This window comes from Salarias fasciatus, chromosome 14, assembly GCF_902148845.1.
Source record: "Salarias fasciatus chromosome 14, fSalaFa1.1, whole genome shotgun sequence".
NCBI lineage: Eukaryota > Metazoa > Chordata > Actinopteri > Blenniiformes > Blenniidae > Salarias > Salarias fasciatus.
In genome coordinates, this window is record NC_043758.1 from 11,581,375 (window position 1) to 11,600,118 (window position 18,744).

At 42.9% G+C, this 18,744-nt stretch overlaps 1 protein-coding gene across 2 annotated transcripts in view; it reads right to left on the bottom strand.

Annotated features, from left to right (window-relative positions):
- LOC115400856 (serine/threonine-protein kinase D2-like) overlaps nt 1-17,563 on the bottom strand; it is a 35,180-nt gene extending 17,617 nt beyond the window's left edge. Inside the window, exon 1 of one of the 2 annotated variants that reach the window (XM_030108905.1) lies at nt 16,641-17,563. In XM_030108905.1, the coding sequence (XP_029964765.1) occupies nt 16,641-16,967 (327 nt within the window). In that variant the 5' untranslated portion in view covers nt 16,968-17,563. Of the gene's footprint in view, nt 1-12,829; nt 12,953-16,640 lie in introns of those variants that run through there. The other variant, XM_030108906.1, reaches the window with a different exon arrangement.
- Between the last annotated feature and the right edge of the window lie 1,181 nt (nt 17,564-18,744).

Genomic DNA, 18,744 nt, shown 5'->3' on the forward strand with positions numbered 1-18,744 from the left:
AGCCCCTAACCCGGACCCTTACCCTAACCCTAACCCACACCACAACAAAGCCTAACCCTAAAGAAATGTTTTTGCACTTTTACTTTTTTCAGTAACAACAACATGGTCAAGAAAACACTGTTTCTCCTACTTAGGACCGGAAAAAGGTCCCCACAAGGCACGTCGTTCCACGTTTTGCTATCCTTGTGGGGACATTTGGCCCTAACAAGGATAGAAATACAAGAACACACACACACACACACACACACACACACACACACACATACACATACACACTCGAACACACCACATCAGATCCAGCAAAGCAATGACTTTGTATTTCATTGATATTATTATCTGCACATTTAGATGCATGCTCATCAACAGTCAATGCAAACTGCAATTTCAGAGTTTCTGAAGTCATAGTTGCTCTGATTCCACATCGTTAACAGGATATTGGTGGAGCTTTAGCAATATCATTCTAGGTGTGGTAGTTAGAGGCTTGTGGAGGTTCAGTGAGCAGGTCAATGTGTCCATCTGTCTATCTATGCCTCTATTTCTATTGTACTTCATCAAATTCAGGTTTGTGGAGCAGCTGACACCAGCTGTGAAGGCAGCGATGGGTCTGCAGTTCATCGTCGCATGTCCGACTCAGAGAGACAGACTCAAACGTCTCGGAGCATATTTATCCTGCACCACATGTCGGAGCATCGAACTGTGACCTGGAACCAGAGTACCCAGACGAAACCTGCGTACACTGGGGAGAGTTATGCAAAACCTGAAACAGAAAGTTCCCCAATCTATGTCCAACCAGGGAGATTCTCACAGAGAGAGCAGATCAATAACCACTCCATCACTCTGTAGCCCACGGTACTGATTTACATTGACACTGCATTATGTGTGATCCAACATGTCTGCTGGGGAAAAAAAGAAACACATCAGTCAGACATACATGCACGTCATACAAACATACCAAAGAGCCTGGTCTGCTGCCAGCACAACACAAGGTATCATAGCTTGAGCATGTGGCTTCGCTTTTAAACCTTGTGTGCGGCACTCAGAGTATTCAGAAAACAAAAAAGATGATGATAAATAAATAAGGATGTAATGAGAAGAGCACAAAAAGCTTCTGAAAGAGCTCTTCTGTTTCTACCCGAGTGTTGCCATCTCGATGTATCTGCCGGGGGTGAAAGGCCTTGCTCGTCGGCTCACAGTAGTGATCTGTCTGAATCCATGAGCCTCCAGTCCCAAGCCTGCTTCCTTTTACCCAATGCTGTCTTCCCCCCCAAAAAAAGAAAAAAGAATGAATAAGAACATTTATGCCATTCATATTCAAAGACACACTTGTAGATGACTGTAAATTCTGACTTAGTGCTTTCCTCAGGAAACAGGAAGTCACGTTATGGACACATGTAGATTATGTCAATCATCTGCTGCTGGCTGACACTACATAACACACAGCAGTCAAACATCTACTCCCGTGTCTTATAAAGATAAAATCAATGTAAAAAAAAAAAAGTACCCAAAATAGAACTCAGTAGAAATAACGTGTGCCGGTGTTAAGGATGCAAGAGGTTGAACCTTCATTTGAAAGAAAAATGGTCTTTTGCCAGATAGAGATTGAAAGTTGTAAGCTTATGTAATGTATGCATATTTGTAATGTGAGTGTGACATGTTAAAGATTAGACAGAGACCACAAAGCCAGAACAAAGACAGAAACTTATGCTGAGAAAATTCTATCTAAGAAAGCAGTATGTTTGAAACTTCCTCATAAAAGACTGTTATTAACTTATGAGTGATAAAGTGTGATCTGTGGATGAACTACATCATCATTTCAATAGAAAGTCAAGCAAAGTTCAACTATTTAACCTTGAAATACTTATTATTTTGAATATAACTGGGAAAATAAATTGGTCTTAAATAGAGTAGTGCAATGCTGCGATGGCCAAAAGCTGCTGTCGTGTTGACTGAATACGGAAGTGAAATGTAGAAGAATGACAGGGGCTGCTTTTGTGTTTACACAAAGAGAGAAACACTTCAGTTCTGCAGAATCAGAGGGGCCGATCTCGGCAGGCGATAACGTGCGTTCAGTAAGTGGGAATCGGCGTGTCTACAGTAAAAGACGTGCTGTGTGTGACACAGCACGGCGCGCTCTGTAAACAGTGTGACCTTCGCAGCCGTACATGGTCCTCCGCACTGATGTGCCTCTGCAACAGAGGCTGGTTATCACAACAGGAACCTTATCCAGCCGTTTTACAGTCCGGAGGAAACACACTGCATCCCTTCAAGCACCAGACATTGTTTAAACATCCACGTCTTACTGTGCGACAAATCACACGCCCTCTCGCACGTGTCCATGAACACACACTCAGTCTTGATGGCCACTGTGAAGATGATGAGGATGATGATGATGAAGCAACACACCTGAACTATGTTTCACTGTACCCTTGCTTTATAAAGTTCATTGTAAAAAAAACTCTTGGCAGCTGAGTCAGAATCAACTTTATGTTTGTTAACACTTCAGGCATGAGATTTCAGGTCAACACCATCTTTCTAAAAATGATGAGGTGTTTAATGAGGGGTCACCATGGCAACGGGCATGCGAAGACGTCAATGTTCAGCCCTCATTAGCTCCTGACAACAACTTGGCACCGTGCAGGAATTCCCCTTTTGTGTTGACGATGTCAGCAAGAGGGACAAATAAACCGCGTGCTATTTTTAATCCCAATGAGGTCACGTTAGAGGCAGAAATATGGAGTGCACAAGAAATATTCCAATCATCTCTGACCTCTAAGTCGAGCGTACAGCGCGTAATGTGGGCCATGCGGGTGTACGAAAAACAAGAAGAATGCAAGAAAGGAAGATGAGCCTCGAAAACAAACACGTAACGCTCTGTGCCAGGAGGAGAAAGGAATTAAGTAATGCTGGTGACGTCAGCCACCTGCTGGGCTTGGCAGGCACACAGAAGGATAACAAAATGAGGATGAGTCAGAAAGAAATGGCTGAAAAGCAGAGTAACGTAAACCATGCCTACACTGTGTCATTAGCACAGTGTTAATAAACCACTGAAGGAAAGCTGCATTGTTTACTGACCTGCAGCCTCGTCACACGTAAATGTTCTCAGCTTTTCTGGTTTTCCCACAATTATCAATCTGTGTATCAGTGACAAGTCCCCGGAAGAGCCAGAGGTGGGAAAGCACCAGCACGAGCTAAGTTTATCAGCAGAAATAATGAAAAGAATTTAGAATATCAGGATATTCGCTGCCATTAAAGGTCACACTGAGAAAAGTTCCGTCTTCCTGGATTCAATCTGGTTCCTGTTGAAGACACAGGAAAATGGAAACAACCTATGTGTGAAACAGCACGCACATAAACACAGGAGACAAAGATTGATTTAATTGATGCTACCACACACAGAAGCAGGAACAAGCTGCTGTCGCAAGAACCACAAATAAAGTGTCTTAAAATGTCATATTTAAAAAGTTCTTCCATTTTTTTTAAAGAGACCATAATTAACAATGGAGTACATTTTTGAAATGCTTAAAAATTTTAAATGTTTGAATTACTTTTTGTCTCCAGATATGTTCTTAATTACATTTTGCAGTTAATTAAATTCAACTTTTATGATGCACCTTTATATGTCTTGCAATCTGAATTGGTTTCTATTTCATAAACAATCAAAAGCATCTCGAGCAGGCGTTGCAAGTCTGTCTGCAAGTATTTCAAAAGCACTGCATCTCGTTTTGGTTGTGAATAAAGGTACCGATTTGAGCATTCTTCCTGGTGATCGGACTGATGTGTTGCACTGCAAACCATACGTTTTCTCCTGACTCACGCTCTTGACAGTGCATGACTGTGCATGTGCATCACGCTGCAGCCCAGAGGTGTAATCAGGTTTAAATTCTTGACCTGCTGGGGTCTACATACCACAAATAACTGAATAAACCAGAGAGACTGGAGAAGGAGTGAAAATCTGGGTTTTTCTCTTCAACTCTGTCACTCTCACACACACACACGCAGGCATACACACACACCTAACCATGGTTAAATACACACTATCATGCATGCATACCTGCCTGTGAGCCTGTAATAATTTCACAGTGGAAAAAAAAAAAAAAAGCACTGAGCACATCATGACGCCAAGGAGTAATCTAAACACACAGAGTAAATTTGACATGTTTCCAGCACAACATCCTTGAGTGCCAAAACTGGTCATACAGGTTCAAACCGCAACACATGGCAGTGTCCTGAAAATAAAACATTAATTCACTGCAGAAACAAGACTGGCTTTAAAAAGAAAGTGGAACAAGCTATAATGTTTTCCATTGGAAAACCTAACAGAAAAGGCAGACATAAAGAATAATGTGTGTGTGTGTGTGTGTGTGTGTGTGTGTGTGTGTGTGTGTAAGCAGCTTGAGCAGCAGCGCAGGGACAAAGCACCTCATTCTGCTCCAAGCATCAGGACAGAGAGGTAACTCGAGAGCCGTAACCAGGCATGAGAGAGGGTCCAGGGATAAAGGAGGCACGCACTGCTGTTCTGAACCAGGCCTCCTCCTCCCCCTCCTCTTCCTCCTCCTCCTCCTCACTGGGTGTGTAAACTGATAGGAACATTGGACTCAGTCCACTTTGTGTGCAATGGACAAAGTACTGATTCCCGACAGGTGACGGGACACAAACCAGGCCTTCATCCCAAAGAAACAGGCAGAGAAAAGTCATGGAAAGAAGAAAGATGAATCCAAACTAAATAACTAGAATGGAAAGAGATTCATGCTGATTTTCAACCAAAGAAAAATTAATAAAAGTGACTATTTGAGTTTAACAAGTTTAAAAGATTTTTAAATTTTCAAACAATGAAAAGATTGACTAAGTCCTCCAACAAGAGCATTTCAAATGAACAAAGTAAATCCTTATTCAACGGCTTAGAGTCATCTATATTATAATAAATGTGCAGATGCTGTCACTGCTTTCATTATAGGGGCAGATACTTCAGTATTTCACGTGATCTGTTTACATGCTGAACTTACTATCAGGCTTCGACTTGTGAAAACAGAGATGGAGATAGGGAAGGGGCTTGTTACTCTATCCAGCCTTCCTCATTTCCTCTGATCTTTCCCAAGAGGTCATGTAGAAAAAGTGAGCTTTAATACTTTGCTTTACGAGGAAACACTCGCCAGGCAGGTGTATGAGGACCTACCCAACTGACTTCCACTAAAGAAGAAGAAAAAAAAAAGCAGTCCCATTGTAAACTTTATTATTCTCTATCTTAATCGTTCCTAATCTTTATATGGTTATTGGCTTGACTTCAACAACACTGCCTAAATTTGTCTATGTTGTGTCTGGTCTGCTGGTGTTGTATCATTAACGACTATGAAGCTGAGAGGTAAATTTTATCCACCCCAGTGATAAAAACAAGACTATATGTGTTGAAATGCTGGGGCAGATCCCTCCAATACAAGGTGAAGAAGTAGATGAGCTCCAGAAATAATCATTCACTGAAATGTACTGCTTGGCTGGATTGTTGTATTTTCTCAGAGTAACTGACGGAAATAATTGTTTTCATTCAAAGTGACAATCATGCAGAAATGCGAGGAAAGACGGGGCGTTCTAACTTCCCTGTAAAACTGCTCATTAGTGACAATCCAGTCGCTGTTAACAGCGTCTCTCTGACAAGAGGAAAAGTCTCCGGAAAAGCAGTGATGCCTCCAAACACAACAGACAAACAGAAAACAATAATCAAATAAGAGACAGAAAAGGTGAAAAGATGCTTCAGAGGCTGCTTCACAATGGCCTTTATTTTATTTATTTTTTTACCAGCAATGTTGTTGTTCATAAAAAAAAAAATCTACTTCTTCATCTTGTTTTTTTGCACACTGTGAAAAAGCAATCGCAGAACCTTACTTTCTGCCATCCCACCTCTTTACTGTCAGAGTTTCTAATCATCAGCTTCTCCTGCGGCTTTGGATCAGCTTGAAGAAGCTCTCCACACTGAGCAGACCATGAACAGAAACCACATCCACAATGGGCCGTGAGGAGAGTGTTTGCACATTCTCCATGTGCCAAGAGTGTCCTGGGCACACACACTCTCTCAGCTGCATGCTGAGGGGAAGAATAGGTCACATTATTGCACTCTGAGTCATTCAAGCGTCCCCTCTCCTCTGCACATGCTGTTTATTTCCGTTCGTTCTTGTACCCATGTGTTGCGTGGCTTTATTTTGTCGCAAAGAGAAGAGAGAAGAGAGAATGCGCCAGAGGCTACAAACTCAACTCCAGCCATGTGCAAAAACGTTATTTTTGCACAAATGAGTTGTTGCCGTTCAACTGCAATCGAATGTATTTGTTATAACTCCATTGCTCTCAAAAGGTACAATGTCCATATGGACATCTAACCTTCGATATACAATACCTCTCCTCTCTCCTCTCTGATTATAATTCAATTCAGGGAAAAATATGAAGCATATGCAAGAATTTGATGTTTATGTTTCTATAACCTGTATACCTGCATGTACAGTCAGCAAAGGAAAGTCATATTTTGACCATATTGAAATGTTTCTGCTTATTTATAAACTTAGATGCATTTGTGACTTCAACATACCGAGATCTGCACTTGTGTAATGTGGGAGTGTCTGTCCTAAGTTGACCATCACTCTATATCAAGTGTGCATGACTATTAAGTCTTTCCTCAGAAAGAAATGGGCCTGATAAGAGACAGATAACAGACTCTGACATTTCAAGAACTGCAATAAGCCTTCCAGAGAGATGAAACACAAATTGCCAAGATAAAGGTAAGAACCATCAAATGATCTGACAAGACATTTGAGAAGAATTAAACATGAAGCTACCAGGAACCCAGGAACACTTTATCCTCCAGTGCTAAAACTGCAGGGACTGTACAGAAGTACAAGATGTTCAGAGACAGAAAGTGAAAAAGAAGAAGTTCAAAAAGTGTCAAGAAATATCTGAAGAAAGATTTCTGAGATGACAGTGAGTCTTGATGGATCATGGATGCCAGTAAAGTGTGGGTGAGGTACTAGTACAGATGAAGCAGTTGAGTTCTGTTTGGGTTGAAAACGGGCTGACGTCATCTCCCCAATGCAGTCAGTTGCTAGAGGACACTCCACTCAAGCTGTGGTGCAGAAAAAAATTAGCATCTTTCAAGAAGACCGAAATTTTCTTGAAGCACAATTCTCCATCTCATGCATCAAAAACTCCAGGGCACGGTGGGCCAGGAAAGGCTTTGAAGATGAAAGAATAATGGCATTGCCATCCTTTGTCTGTTGACTGGAAAACGTGTGTGATCTTCTTAAACGAGAGACTTCCAGCGAAAGAAAACAGTGCAGCACTCTGAACAGTGTCTGGGAGACGGTAGATGCTGCTGCTATAAAGTTGACAATCAGCAGATCAACAAACTGACAGACTACATTGATGGAAGGCCTCTGAGTGTTACTGGAAAGAAGGATGGCGATGTTGGTCACTGTCTGTTGCAATAAGAAATAACTATATTGCATCAGAGTTAGGTTTAGGGCTAGCCTGTGGCCCCCCAGACACATGACAGCTCCTTAGTTTCGTTTGCACAACCAAGAGCGTCTGACTGACCAGTGAGAGTTCAAGTACATCTCAACCTTTGAAGAATAATAAAATCATGAAAGAAGTTAAGGTTATTTCACGAAGAATTTTAGTTATAGGAGACAATTTTAGGATATTAAAGCTGGGGTAGACGATGTTGAAGAGCCTACAAGATTTGAAAGTCGCACACCTCAAGCCATCCCCCCTAAGCTCCTCCTACTCCAATCAGTGCTTGACCCAACGCCACACCCCCACGAACGTGACCGCGCATCTCAACTAATGTTTTCAATGGGACCCCGCTCCAAGCCTAGGGCGACCATACGTCCTCTTTTACCCGGACATGTCCACTTTTTACGTCCTGTCCAGGGCGTCGGGCGGGTTTTTTAAATTCAAGGAGATGTCCGGGGTTCACTGTTTCTCATAGCACATAAATGTAAATTGACCAGCGCTTTGCACACAATACTGTGGTACTTTGTTGCACGAAGTAATTACCAAGAGGCAGTCTTGTGAGCCGATCTGCGCCGCCGCGTGCGCACACACACACACACACACACACACACACACACACACACACACACTCACACACACACACACACACACACACACACACACACACACACACACACACACACACACACACACACACACAGAGACGGAACGGGGCAGACGGGGCTGTTCAGACAGCCGAGCACGGCATCTGATCGGTTTCTTAAGAGCGGTCCGCGCCTTACGATTGGTCGGAGTTTTTACTGTCCTGTGGCCGCTACAGTTGTCAGATTTTTTCCGCACCTTTTTCCGTACACATAATGTATTGACTTCTCCCAGGGGGCAAGGAGCATTTCACTCAGTATGACAAAAAGTGCTTTTGGACAACATGGCCTACCCTAGCTTTAAGGCCAGTCAGCTCGTTTCGTCAAGTTTCCTTCAGACCATGATGGTTATTCTGTTCTTTCATGCCATGAAAATATAAACAGTGCAAAATCCAAAGCTGAAGTAGTTGGTCCATACTGAAGAGATTTCCCAGACACCGTGTAGAAAATGAAATGCCAAATGGTCACACATCATTTCATTCGTCCACTGAGCAGTCTATAGAGCCAGTATTGATGTTGTTTGCTCATCTATTGAGGTGAGACTGTGGTTTTGCTCGTTCCCCTCAAAAGTGTGCACAGCAATAGAGATTCACAGACATCTCACACCGTGTCCGAGCCCTGCTAACACAGACTGGGAGCCAGACCAACCAAACCCATCCTGTCAACCCTCACACTGACCCCATTGTCTGCCGCTGTGCCAGGAACACACACTTCAAGACACTTTTCACCCAACACCCAATATTAGAACAGCTCATGGTTTCATGCCCTGAGGTGACTTACAGTAGTCCTCCCTGTTTTCCTATGAGATCACGTTTTTCACTGCACTTCAATATCTGCTTCATTTGAAATCCCCGATCACTGGAAACAAACTCCAGTTTCACTTCAGATGTAAACATGCAGCACTGGTTTCATCTAATTTATAAAGGCATGTCGGTGTTAGCAGACTAAATACTGTATTTAAAAATCCTTATGTCAGATGCGTTAATGTCCCCTTTAATTTCATTGTGTGCTTTTCTTGGGAAAAACCCTTCAGCTGTTTCACTGACAAGACGAAAGCGTTTCTAATAGGCTGGCACAAATACTTCTCATGGTTAAATGGCACTAAATGCAGCTCAGAGCTGGTCTGCGGCTCCCAATTGGATTATGGCACAAAAACCGTTTTTACCATTACTAATCGCTGGATTAGTATCATAAGGTCTCCCTCGCTCAGAACAAGCAAAGGAATGCAGGATCTGAGAGGCTGAAAGGACCCTTGAAAACACAGGAAGCGAAAGTCAGATCAGGGAAAATTCCACTTCATACCTGACTTAATTTATAAGTTTCATAAAGGGCGACTTGTTATACTGTTTAAAAAGCTGAAACTCTGAAAAAGATTCTCCGTCTTTTGAGAACACAGTGAACTGAGAGTGATTAAGCTTTCAGTAATTAGAAAGCTTGACTAACCTGTTAAGTTTACATTCTTTCTGATGAAATGGAAAGTGAAAATAACTGTATACATAGCATATAAGATCATCCGATTGTCTCTTTATTATCTCCTCAAATCTTTTCAGTGATAGAAAACATATAAGCAGACCTTACTGATAACTCTCATATGACAATATTTGCCAATTCATAAAGGGATTACTATCACGATGTGACGTGCGATCAACAGTCAAGTATATTTACATGTCACATTAACTTATTTGTTTTTTTTGGGGCTTGGCAGTCAAGAATAACTCGAGTGCTCTTTCTCTTCTGGTACCCAATTTCATCCAGACGTAAAGGCACTCTGTTTGTTTTTCTTTATTTCCCCCCATTTCATGTGCTTCTGCAGCAGATTTCCATCTGATTGGTCAAATATGTCAACATACAGAGAATTAATACCACAGGCATTAAAATCATAATTAACTGTAGTGAACTTATGTTTGCCACATGTATATTTGAAATATTGATGCTGCAATAAATTTGTGACGAACGATGCAATATTAGCTTAACCTTTGTCAACACTTGAACTGAAATCGTTGAGCAGATTTGATGTTTTTGTGCACTATATGCAAAAAAACAGCTCCTTTGTTTATCCGATGCTTAAGTCGTAAAAGCTTCAGCCACTTTCCTCTTGCTCACTCCCCTCAGTAAACACCCTGTCGCTGCACTCTGAGCAGCAGTGTGTGCTTTGAATAATCAAATGTGCTTGTGGGGACTATAAGCTTCCCCAGCGGCACACCAAGCGGCTAACGGCTAGAAAACACCAGGCACGGTCAGTCATGCAAAGCTGTTCTGCTACCATGCAAATGAGAAGAGAGAGACAGGTTTGTTTCAGCAGGTTTGATGCGTAATGCTGAGTGGCTGGTGAGCTTCTGAAAGTAGTAAACATTTCCTTTACTGCGGAAAGCTGTAGTAGAAAAAGTTCTTCTGGGTACTGCGAGCATCAGGGAGAATACTAAGTTGGTGTGTCTGGTCGGTAGCTGCTTTAACTTTACTGAGCTCTGAATCGTCACACAGCCTGTTTAACATATGGTTCAGCCTTTGGATTGCATGTCCACCAGCCAGAGTCTTACTGATGGACTGTTATGGATCTATCCACACTGGCAATATAAATTAGAAATTACTTTGTGAAAGAATGAGGTTGAACATTTAAAAATAAAAAATAAAAATTCCAAGCTCTATACTGAAAAAAGGTTCAATGACTAATATGGATGATGATGTATGTAGGTAATGTAGCCATAAATAAACAAATATTGTAAATAAGAACACAAACTCATAACATTAGTCTAAAACATGAATGTGTAGCTGTCGGTTGCCATTCAGACCAAATTGAATATTCCATGCAGTGTTAAATGGAGAATGTGCTGCTTTCATATAAATAAAATGACCTTGTATGTCACGCTGAGCTGTTATCGGCACAATCAGGGTCATCAGTGCCGCTACTTCACTCTGTGTGTGTGTGTGTGTGTGTGTGTGTGTGTGTGTGTGTGTGTGTGTGTGTGTGTGTGTGTGTGCGTGCGGCATAACTGTACAGGAGAGTGAGGTAAACAGGAGGTGGAGTGTATGATCCCATTCCCAGGGCTAAGCTTCTTCTCCAGGGAGAGAGATAAAGAAAGAGCCCCGTCCAAAGCGGAGGTGGAAACAATGGCCAGGGCAGTGGTACTCAGCCACAACTGTGTGTGTTTTTGTGTGCGTACACATGACTTGTATTTCTGCGAGTCCTTACGATGATTTGACTGTTGACTTCTACAATCTTCATCGTTCTGTTTCCAATGGCTTGTGCCCAGTTTATGTTTCCAATAAGCAAAAGAAGCCCAAACCAACTGTTGGCGGAAAGCAGGAAAAGGTTTCCCTCCGATTGCTGTTCCAGTGTAAGGTTGATTTATTGTGCACGGCTGGAGCACAGTTAAATGTTTTGTCTTCATATCATGAGGTTGACGGTTCAACATCCTATCCATATGTAGACCAAATTTTGGGTGCAAGTTGACACAAATGGATGCTACAGACATTGTGAATTACTGCAGATTAGCTCGAAGACACTGTTCAACAATCCAGTAATGCAACACCGTCGAGACTGACAGGATTCAACAGGTTCATGCGTATTCATCCTCACACGGATTGTAGCACACCCACTGACGTCAACAGAAATCATGCTGCGTATCTTCATGACGAAATTTAACAAGTCTGTGTTGAAAGGAACACCGACACACCTTCTGGTAAACCGAGGTGAGCAGAGGAATACAAAGCTGAACTTGCTCTTCAGTCTGTTAACTACTCTGTTCTGGAGCGCCACTTCTCAGATCATAAATCCTAACTTAACCTGTCATGACTGTAATAGTCGCTGGAAAGTATGAATCAGTCGCAGTCTGGTAACAGCTTGATCAATGGAAGTGTCGGATATTTTGACTCATTCCTTTTAGAATGTATTATCCTCCTCGAGTGTGAGTTTCTCCATGTTTCTCCACTCACACAGTCATGAGAAGCAGTGGGAGTAGATGGATGAGGAGAGACTGAAGTGGCTGAACAGGAAATGGGAAGCAAGGAGGAAGAAGAGGCAGCTGACGATAAGGCAAACAGAGGTGAATGAAGATGAGCTGATAAGGAGAGGAAGCATGGAGTGAAAGGAGGGGGAGGCCCGAAAGGACGTGGAGTAGGAGGTAGAGATCATGAAGGGAAAAACACAAATGGAGAGCAAGAATCAAACCTGGCTGTACAACATAGAAACATGTGTCTGTGTGTGAAAAGAAAAACCTTCACCAAAGTGCAGATGAGGTCGCCACGGTCGTAAAAACGGGAATAAGAAGTACTGACAAAAGTCTGCATCATGGTTGGATGGAGACAGACTTCTGGTTTCCAGGCCTCATTAATTGTTCTTGTTCCAGCAGAAGTGAGGTCGGGGCGGGAGGTAGAAGTATAGCAGCCAAATAAACTTTTGGTGAGCACCATAACCAGGTCAAGTGCCAGTCCAGAGTTTAGGACCGCAGTGTGGGACGCTTAAAGACAAGACACAGGTTCTGTCTGATGCTAGATTCATGTTGCTGATAGTGTTAGTGATGAAATCAAGAGACTGTGAAAGACGAGAGCTGGAGGACGGTCATTAAGTTGGGGGTTGGCGTTGGAAGAAGAAGCCCCGCGAGGGAGAGCATGTTCCTCTCCTCCACTGAGAAGAGAGTGGAAAAAAGTGTCAATGGAACACAAGGAGGGATCCTGTGAATAAACAGTCGGTGACTCACCCTTTCTGGGATGGGGTTGATGACCGTGGGTGGGGGTGTGGGTACTGAACTACCTTCAATACCCCTCCAGACACACCAATGTAGGCATTCATGCGTGTACACTCGATCCCAACTCATGTGTCTCGCTCAGTTGGCCGAGCCAGGACAAACTGTCTATTGTCCAACTTCCCCACCTAAAGCTATAGCGCCAAGCTCGGCAGGGGTTTTGCATTTAGGGGAATTTTGGGGGGGATTGTTGCGTGTCAGAGTCTGCGTGTCAGACTGGTCTGACAAGCTTTGAAAAACACGTATATAAAGTGTGCCTGAGGTATACTTTGAATAATTCCAAAGACAAACTATTGTGATTTGTTTAGTAAGATTGACAGCAGGCCCAGAGGCTGGAGCTTTCATAAAAAAGTAGAGTTTAGTGCTCTTGTTTCAGATCGAGAATATCCCTGGTTCGGCTGGCGTATCTTTTAAAGTCTCAAGGTACTTTGGTTGGCAGATGATAATAAATTGACTATGAGAATATGAGAGTGATTGTCTGAGGCCTTGAGACCTGTTCCACACATTCAGCTGGGATCGGCTCCAGACCCCACAACTCCAATTAGCATCAAGCAGTATGGAATACATACAGAGGGTTGATGCTTTACGAATTGCAGCCATACAAGCCAAAGATCAGAACAACATTCAGTTGGTCCTTTAGAAAATGTGTGGAGTTATTCACTTAAACACTTAGCATCGTGTTGGAATCTGTTGATGTGACTGTGACAACATGTTCATTCAAACTGGACATGTTAAAGCAGTGAGACAGAACAAAAAAAAAAAAACAATCTGAAAGCTTTTCCTTGTGAAAAGACCTTTATTCTAAATGTGATCTTTTGGAGCCTGAACCACAGGCTGGTGCTCTAGTGTATATTTAGGAGTTTAGTGTGGAACCAACATTTTTCTCTCCATACAAAAATGCAGAAGTCGTCTAGTTTAGTTCAGCGGTTTTCAAATTTAAAAAGGAAAAGGGGTTTTTTTTTTCAAAATGTTTTCAGACTACAAAATATTTATATTCCTAATTAGACTTACAAAACACACTTCCTGCGTGTACAGGTTGTTAGTTGGTGGTTGGGGGTGGGGGTGGGTTCAATGTAACTGAAGCAGCGCTGAGGGGTTCTCCAGCACTCTGGAAACCCCCTGGTCCTGAAGGACGCCAACATGTTCAGCGTTCTGTGGGATTCTAACACTGACACCCAATAATTTTGAGATCAATTTCGATTTTAGCTGTCTGTATCTCGATCGTTTTATAAACAAACGGATAACTTTCAGTCCTCATCCATCACTCTCAACCAACAAGCTGAAATTCAACTTCACTTTTTATTACGTTCTGAACAACAATTAACAATCTTCTTTCTGCCATTAATTCTGATGCTTTGTGAATAAGTCTACACACACATGAAAAGAGAAAACACAGAAGAAGAAACAAGGAGCACAGAGTTGTTTTGGTGGTCATGGAACTGTCTATGCATGATTTAAAGGCTAATGCAGACAAACACCAAAAAACTCACTCATAAAAAATTACTGACGTTTCAGCTGTTAAACAAATACCATCAAACCAAATATACAAATTTAATGTCTCAGCAGTGTTGTTTTTGCTAAAGTTGTATTAATCACGGTGAACAAATTAAATCAGTGAAGCATCAGTGTTTCCTTGCCGTAAGCAGTTTGATTAAAGCATGCTTTTTCCAATTTTATTCACTGCATCGCTACTCTACTCAAAATTTATCTCCTGAATTGGACTTCTCAAAGTTTGTGTGTGTGTGGGGGGGAGGGTTGAGTCCCCTCTCACGCAGCTTCAATCTCATGGAGTACAAACAACTGTTACACCCTTCATACACCACATGTTATCCAATAAAAAACTGTTCTGCACTGAGGTCCATCGGATTTGTTTGTGAAAACAAATAAAAATAAAGGAACTCAGACACGTCATTTGTTGTTGATTTTTTAAATTTTCTTTTCCCTCTCAATCCTTTCACTGACGGTATGTGGGGGGGGGGGTGTTACTAAAACCAACAGTAATTTTACTCAATGTTAAACTCCAGGAGATTGTCACAGGAGTTATGAGGCTATGTTTTGCAAGAATAAACACGGAATAAAAGGAAGACATCAAGATTAAAAGTGAACTGGTCAAGCAGTTGTGTACATTTTCGTGAAGGTAGGCAGCACGTCTATCTTGTTCCTGCCTCATCTGCTCTCATCTGCCACAGCGATGCACAGCCACTGATCCCTGCCTCAGTCAGGTCAGGCGTACCCAAACCGCCGAGCACCCGACTGACACGCTGCTGAATTATCTTTTTTGCAAAACCCGCACAAAATGCATGACAGAGAATGATGAAAGGAGAAAAAGAAAGAGAGAGAACACAAAGAATTTTGTGACCGAGAAGAAGGATTAGGCAGGGGGCAGCCAACGCTGCTTCCTGGAAAACTCATGATTGTGAGGGCAAGTTTTACAAAAGCTGCTCTGAGCGAGAGGGGGAAATCTGCTAAAGCAGTCACCTGCCAGCTTAGTTTGAGCAAATAAATACGTTCTCCTCAACCTGCTCCTGTAACGCCTTCATTTGAAAGAGTTATAGCTTACATGAAGTTTTTGTGATATATTTCAGCGTAATTATGGATAAATTAGTCATTAATTTCTCTCCTCACATAAAGACCTTATTTTCTAGAACACTCTGCTTCCTGTTACGAAGAGGATGTCACTACTTCTGCCCCCTCCTCAACACATGTCTCAGCACAGGGGGAGTTTTCTGTACAGTTTAACAAAGACAGTAATTGCTCTGGAACAAAACAGGAAAGTTTCCAGTGGTTTTACAGCTATGGTTGGAAAAACTGGGCTCAGTTTACATATGAAATGCAATAAAGGGATAAGAACCCTTGGAAAATTGGATATTTGTGACGCCGCTAACAATAAGTCTGGAAAAAATAAAAATCTATCATTCTAAAGTGATTTTTGATAGTTGAAAATGGAGAAGAAATCGAGAGAAGTTAAACTGTCAGTCGCATGTACATGTCATGAGATGTGAAGCTGTTGCAACGTGGAGAAGTTAATGATACTCAAAAAGGTAAATATATTCAGATCTCACTGATCCACGTTTGGGCATTCATGCTGCACGGTCAGCAAACTCATTAACTATATTCATTTGCTTGACAGTTTAGTACCCGGAGAAAACCCACATGCCTATTGGAAGAACATGCAAACTCACAATTTGAGGCCCAGTGGCCCGGAATCCAACCAGGGTCTTCTCACTGTGAGGCCTGAGTGCTCAACACTAATCCAGCATACTTATCATAATTCTTATAAAATGATTCAGTGACTGAAATATCTGTCATCTTTCCATGAGATGTTATACAAACCCCCCCCGCCACTGAAAAAAGGAGCCAAATAAAACTGCATCCCTCCAACTCGAACCCCATCGTCATCCTCTGGCTAATCCGCCGCGCCAGATATTCCAAAGCAGAGCCTCATTAAACACAGTGCTCACTTCCAACTGTGTGGGGGGAAACAGTTGATTGCAGTAATCAGACTGGAGGAAAATGGTGACATTTTGTCCACCGGTCTGTTATAATCTGCTTCTATAAACAGTTTGTATGAATACATGCTGAAATCCTTTCGTCTACCCTGGAGAATAATGAAGAGTCAACTCCCCTCAGGGAGACATCATAACAGAGAGAGCAAGAGGGAGATTGTTACTGAACATGTGGGGTGTAGACACTTGCCCCCTAACAGCAAAACATCCATCCATTTCCACCTAATGCACACACACACACACACACACATGCTTCTTACCTTGGTGTCAACAATAGAGCAGGCGATTTGCTTGACGTAGGCCAGGTCCGCACTCTGGGGCATGAGGACAGACTCCCTGGTCAGGCCGATCTGGATGATGAAGGAGATCCCCGCCGGCGTGGGAGGCAGTGAAAGCATCATGACCCCTCCGGCTCCCTGCACCGCAGTCAGGTCCATCAAGGGGAAGCCGCCGTGAGCGGGCACCGAGGGCATGGCTATGGGGGCGCCCTGCTGCATCACAGCAGAGGCAGGTGATGAGGGGCCCCCGGGGGGGAAGAACACCTGGGCCATGGGCCCCGAGGACATGCAGGGGCTGGCGTTCGCCATTCAGAGTCCGCTGACCGCGAGAGCAACAAACACAGGCGCAGTGTGGAGCTCTGAGGGAAGCCAGGCTCATTCAAAGGGTCTCGAGGAGGAGTCCGGCGTGGGCACTCGCATACCCGGCTCCTCTGAGTCCCGAATCCACCCGCTCCCAGTGGATCAAGGAGGAAATCCTAAACCCAGGAAGAAGAGTTTCTCCTCCTAATCTCTGACACTTCTCTCGTCGTATGAATTCTTTTAAAGTCCAGGCATGTGAAGCATGAGCACCGCGTGTGAGAAACTCACACTGTCAAAAAGAAAAAAAAAGTACACAGAGAGAAGAAACAACTATCTTCCCTGCCGCGATCCCACCTCTGCCTTCTTCCCTCTTTTGTCCAAAGACTTCGCTCTGCAGAGGAGAAAGTCCAAACCTCCAGTCGTGTGAGAGAGAGAGAGAAAAAAAAAACAAAAACACAAAAACAATGCCAAACTTTGTTGTGCTCTCCTCCAGGCTGAGTTACAAAATGGCCTCCTTAAACAGGAAACTGAGAGAATGAAGGAGAAACTGCACTGCTTTTACGAGTCTTACCCTGTTTCAGTTTCAACCCCTGTTCAGTTTTTTCTTTTTTTTTTTTTTTTTGTGAAAAAGCAGAGAGAGAGCGCGAGCGAGCGAGAGAGAGAGTTGTCAGAGGGTACCTCCCTCCTGCCCTCTCATCTGTGATCTTGCCACAGCCAAGGAGGAAGTGAAATGATTGACATGTCCTGAAGCCAATAGCTTCTCAGAAGGTCCCGCCTTTTGACTCTCTGCTCCCAGGCCTCTCCCTCCTCCCTCCTCCCTCTCCCCTCTGTCTCCCTCTCTCTCTCTTCCTTGGTTGAGGTTTATTTGTCTTGTTTGCTCCCTTGTTTCACGGAGGCCAGCGGAGATCCTCTAACACCGCCTGAGGGGGGGCGGGCGGCTCCGTGCTCACAAACCCTCCCATTTCTGCCTCAGCAGCTATTTTCCCCTCTGTTTGTGAAAGTGCATTTCCTGTCCAAAACACCTTTCCGCCTTGTTATTCTGGTAGACACACCTGAAGCAGGCTGCAGAACAGGATCACACGCGCTGCACGGCCGCCTTCGTGCACAGCTTGGAGCAAGGCTGAGAACTCCAGGAGGACTGGGAAGTTACACTGTACACATATGAATCTGCATGACCGTGACCCCCTCACCCGTAACGCCATGAGGAATTTGTGAAATGAAGTGGCGACTGTGATTTTCTCTGCTCAGTGTCACAGCTGTCTTCCTCGGTAACGTTGTAATTCACAACCTTTGCTCCTTGTCTCTGACTTACCTCCTTCCCAGTGTCGTCACCTCATGCTCATTTCCTGGGGTTTTCACACCGTTTGCATACTTCAGCAACTCATCTGCAACACGTGCTGCTCACAGCGTCTCTACTCCCCGCCACCAGAGGGCAGTGTGGGAAATGATTGATCAATTCTGAAAGGAGAGAAGCGACTTCCAGAGGGAGATCCAAAAAATATCAATGCAAGTCAAATAAGCAGAGAAATCTGATCCACTGTTTTTATACTGAGAGTAAAATAAAACAGAAGCAGATGTAGTTTAACTGCACTGGAACATAATATCACACATACAGTAAAATTTAAAGTCATATTCTTTTTTTTATTTATATATATATATATATATATATATATATATATATATATATATATATATATATATATATATATATATATATATATATATATATATACATTCTAATATTTTTAAGTATTTCACAATTAGCCCTAACACAATTAATGATCAA